This window comes from Macrobrachium nipponense, chromosome 6 (assembly GCF_015104395.2).
Source record: "Macrobrachium nipponense isolate FS-2020 chromosome 6, ASM1510439v2, whole genome shotgun sequence".
Classification (NCBI taxonomy): domain Eukaryota; kingdom Metazoa; phylum Arthropoda; class Malacostraca; order Decapoda; family Palaemonidae; genus Macrobrachium; species Macrobrachium nipponense.
Window position 1 is genome coordinate 133856678 of NC_061108.1, and position 5000 is coordinate 133861677.

The 5000-nt window shown below is 36.4% G+C and overlaps 1 protein-coding gene across 1 annotated transcript in view; it reads left to right on the forward strand.

Moving 5' to 3' along the window:
• Positions 1-4643: 4643 nt before the first annotated feature.
• LOC135216649 (uncharacterized) overlaps positions 4644-5000 on the forward strand; it is a 1107-nt gene continuing 750 nt past the window's right edge. The window contains exon 1 of the mRNA XM_064252034.1: positions 4644-5000. This exon is cut by the window's right edge and continues 750 nt beyond it. Coding sequence (XP_064108104.1) covers positions 4644-5000 — 357 coding nt within the window.

Consider the following 5000-nt stretch of genomic DNA (forward strand, 5'->3'; position numbering starts at 1 on the left):
TCCTGGAGTTTTATATACTATATGAAAAGATGCCTAATACAGACGTGTCAAGATTGTGGAAACTGACTTTGAGATTTATGTAGTAGAAAAAAAAAAAAAAAAGTGTTTCTTGCTTTTGCATCTTCACTAAAAATGTGACCAAGATTTTCCACGTTACGATAATAAGATTCAAGTGAACTACTAATTAATCGTAAAAAAAAAAAAAAATAATAAATAGATTCAGGTTTTCTCTTGTGTCAGCTCTCGTAAGTCAAGAAGTTTGGTTAATAAATATCAAAGGTAAATTCAATCTCTGGATAAAGTTTATATTTAAAAAACCTAATGACGTGATATTTCCACAATATGGGAAGATGACATTATAAAGGGTTTGGTTTGAAGATATTAAACTCTCTCTCTCTCTCTCTCTCTTTGACGAAGCACCGGGTGGGTGGGAGAAAAGATAGGACGTTATATATCAAAGAATTTTTTCTTTCGGGGATGGGGTGGGGGGGAGGGTAGGGGGGGGACCCCAGAAAAGGCGCGTTCGAAGACTGCGAAAGGGCACCTCTGATTGAGTTTGGTGTTTGATGTAAGGAGACAGAAAGGGCTTAGGTGATATCATCTAGATTAACCAGGTAAGGAAGACCGGGAGAGGGATGGGTTTCCCCAGACTTTTACCAGGTGAGGAGAGGGGGGAGGGAGGCACCCTCTATATTGAGAATGAGGGAGAATAGTTCATGTTGTATCTCCCTCCAAAATCCACAAATTTTATGCATGAAATCCATGGGGATTTTGTTTATAAGCTATCAATCATTTGATGATACTGATCTAACATATCGACTTCGATTTTAAATACACTAAGACCACTTGCTGCGTCTACTATACCTGGTGCAAGTTCCTCGTTGGACGAGAGGGTTATGTGCTCGCTTACCTATTGGGTAGTCCCGAGTTCGATTCCCCGCTTTGCCAACGTGGAATCAGAGGAATTTATTTCTGGTGATTAGAAATTAATTTCGGTTCGGATTTGACAGTAAAGCTGTAGGTCCCGTTGCTGGTAACCAATTGGTTCCTAGCCACGTAAAAATATCTAAAATCCTTCGGGCCAGCCCTAGGAGAGCTGTTAATCAGCTCAGTGGTCTGGTAAAACTAAGATATACTTAACTTAACTATATCTGGCGCAAAGCTGTAAAATTACATACATTGACCTGTATCTAAAAGCAAGATATTTCTCCAATGGGAAATGGTGTGGTAACATAGTACCAATGGCTATCTCCAGTTCTATAACAGATCTACATGAAGATTATTCGAATATACAAGGGCGTAGTAAAATGAAAAGCTGACTCAAAAACAAAAAATCCAAAATGAAAATTAGAGTAAAATTCTCAGATCTCAAAAGGTCAAAATACGATTTTACTAAATTCTGGCAACGCATCGATTAGAAAGTGAAAAGAGCGAGTTGGAGAGGTTGAACAGCAAGATATAACGCTCCAGAAAAGAGAGATGGTGTACAAGGATCTGAAGGTGGAACAGCTGCAATTAGAATTGTTAGAGAGGTTGCAATGCAAAACTGAAGTAAGAAGCAATGAATGCAAAGCAAAACGTCTAGAAATGTGGATAAATAAGAGAAAGCGAACATTTACAAATTTGACAGACAACCTGCTTTACTCTTGAGCTCAAGATGGAGGAACTGAAGAAACCCAGTGTAGACAGACGAATTTCAAGAGGAAATGTTACTAATCTTCGTCTTCCTTCACAGAGTCACCATTGGACCTCACGACATTTCCACCCATTTTATCTCGTTCCTTAAAAGCGTCAGAAGATGAATTCCACGGTCCACCTTTGGGCTCAGTAATATTTCATAAGGGGAGAGGATGGCAGAATGATTCTCCTTAAAAAAAAAAAAAAAAGGCAAATCCGCCCTTCCCCTGAAAAAAATGCAATAGAATGAAGACTACCCCTCGGTCAATTAATTCCCACCCCGCCTACAATTTTCTACCAACCAGAGGATGAAGGAGAACTAAACTGAAGTTCGAACGATGTGGAATCATTCTCCGTTCAAAGGAATGGCGGTGGAAGAGTGAGATTAGATCAATGTTTGGAAATATGCTGGTTGGAACATTGCCCCTTTGCACGAAATGGTGTCTCTGTGGGGGAGGGAGAGTGGGAGGGTGGAGGGAGGGGGAATAGAAGGGAGAGTGAGAGCGGGGGAGGGTATGGCATAAGGTGATGATATTCTTTCGTGAAAGATATTGGTTAGATAATGGTTATTATATTAGGACGGGTATTTACGACCGTTTAAATACCTCGTAGCCGGCTGCACATTTATTTGTCTGTGTGTGTGTCTTTGTTTCGAATTCATATATATACATATATATATATATATATATATATATATATATATATATATATATATTATATATATATATATATATATATATATATCATATTTATATATATATATATATTATATATATATATATATATATATATATATATATATATATATATATATATATAATATATACTAATATATATATATAGATATATATAGTATATATGTATCTGCAGACGGCAATATAGGAAGATTTCAGGAGGTTCCATGATACACTCTCAGTAACAGGCCATGGTTTATAATACAAAAAACGTTTCGCACACAAAACACGGTGCATCATCAGTCTGTAAAGAAACAAATAAATATGTTACGTGCCTGTACATAAGTTTTATGTGATATTTTATATCCAGGTTCTTTCTAGATAATGGCGACAGTGAACCTATGACAGGTGTAACACAGAGTAGTTAAATACTCTAGAAATATAATATAGTTGATAAAGTGGGATGCACCTACTAGCACAAACTCAAGTGAGGGCAATTAAATGCAAGGTAAAACTTATTATATTTATTAAAATATATTCGGCAGTATCCAAAATGCCATACTCGGGTTCTACAATTGACAAGAGAAAACCCAACATAAATGTATGGTAATAACAATGCAATTCAATATTAAGGGAATATAATATCCGATATAAAATGGTTAACCTAAATATACTTTGACTTGCCTTTACTGGATATCCTTTATAAAAGTATAATAATATATACAAGTAGCATATATGAGATACGAGAGACGAGTCACCAAACAGCAGTCTTACAGGAGATTTATCATAAAGAGAAGAACACAAACAACGGGAATAATGTAAGTACCGAAGGCAAGTACCAAACGATTCATCAAAGTTAACGTACGTCCAAGACAACCATAAACAAGGTACGTATAACTAACTAAAATACACAATGACGACAATTGATACTTAATAAACCACCACACAATAATACTTATAATAGAACTATCACACAATAATACTTATAATAGAACTAAGATATAAACTAACGAGTTATAATATATATCAGAATGAGAGATCCATCATAATAAGACAACCACTGCAGCAACGAATCAACGTATTCCTCAATAAAGTGCCGACATGTATAATTATACAAACAGTATGGTACTAACAATGCAATTCAATATTAAGGGAATATAAGCACTTCTCCATAATTAGAGGTTTATTTTTTAATTTCAAAGATCGCTTGCAGTCCTTCATGAGATCGAATGTTGTTTATAAATTCACATGCCCTGGATGTCCGGGCTCTTACATTGGATCGACTCGAAGGTTACTGCAAGTGAGATATTGCAGCCATAAGGGTTTCAGCTTTCGTACTGGTCAAAGAATTAAGCAACCTGAATTTTCCAATATTAGAAATCATGCTGCACTTTGTAAAATAGAGATCTTGAAGCAGCACTTCTCCATAATTGGCTATACGAAGGACCCAGATCACTTAAGAGCGGTAACGTATGGATTTCTATACCTGCCACACGCTAAGTTGGCGGTGATGCCCCGCCCCTTGCTAAGCGAAGGTGGTAATTGGATTACAGCAACTATTCGTGTGGCTATTCATTTGAGTGTGTTGAAGTCGCTTGCAATTACTAATTCAGGTTGTTTTTATTGTAGAAGTTAATTATACTCTTTAATGAATATGAAAATGTATGTTAAATGATGAAAACGTTTGAGAATTTTGAGAAAACTATCACTAAAGTAAAACTCAAATAGTCAAAGTCAAGGATTTTACACGATTTCGCATGCACTCTGATTCATTTATCTTCAATATCCCGTAAATATATAAGAAATTGGTCAGAATCATGTATATTGTAAAGGTCATTTAAATACGGAGATGCTATATAGTATGAATATAGTAGTCCACGTGTCCAAATAACATACTTAATGGTTAGAAAACATGCGCCTTATCTGGGGAGGCAGAATGATCACTAAAATAGCCAGTTACTGTAATTGGCGGGAATTTCAAACGGAGTTGTTAACCGAGCTAACATTGAAAAAAGAGAAACAGCTCTCAGCTCAGTAACCATTCAGCGATATACTATACATACACTGAAGTATAAAGGAGTAACTATAATAATGAAGTAATGCTTAAAAAACACAAAACGTATGGGACGGATAACGAACCAGACAAGAATCGTAGTAATTAAGGTCTGCAATTATCTTCATGAGCAATATGATAAGGAAGGCGAAGATGATACCGTAAAGAGGACTGCTGCTGCAACTGGAATATCTTTTCGTTCCATTCAGCGGATAAAGCAGCAACACAAGCGCGGAGAGATGCACTCTCCACCCCCTAGGTCAAGAAAGTCACCAGTAATGGGAGCCTTAGATAATTTTTATAAGGACTGTGTACGTCGGGAGATAATGGCTTTCTATGAAAGAGGTGAAATTCCAACAATAGAAAAACTGCTGGATAAGGTGAAGAAGCCACCTCTGAATTTCCCTGGTGCTTATATGTCCCTTCTCAAACTTGTTAAGGAACTCGGCTTTCGTTATAAGAAAGTTGAAAGCGGTAGGAAGCTCTTGACAGAAAGGAACGATATTGTTCTTGCCAGAAATAAATATCTAAGGCTTATTGATGAAAACCGAAAATCCAATTCTCCCAGACCGGAAATATATCAAAATGAATGTGTG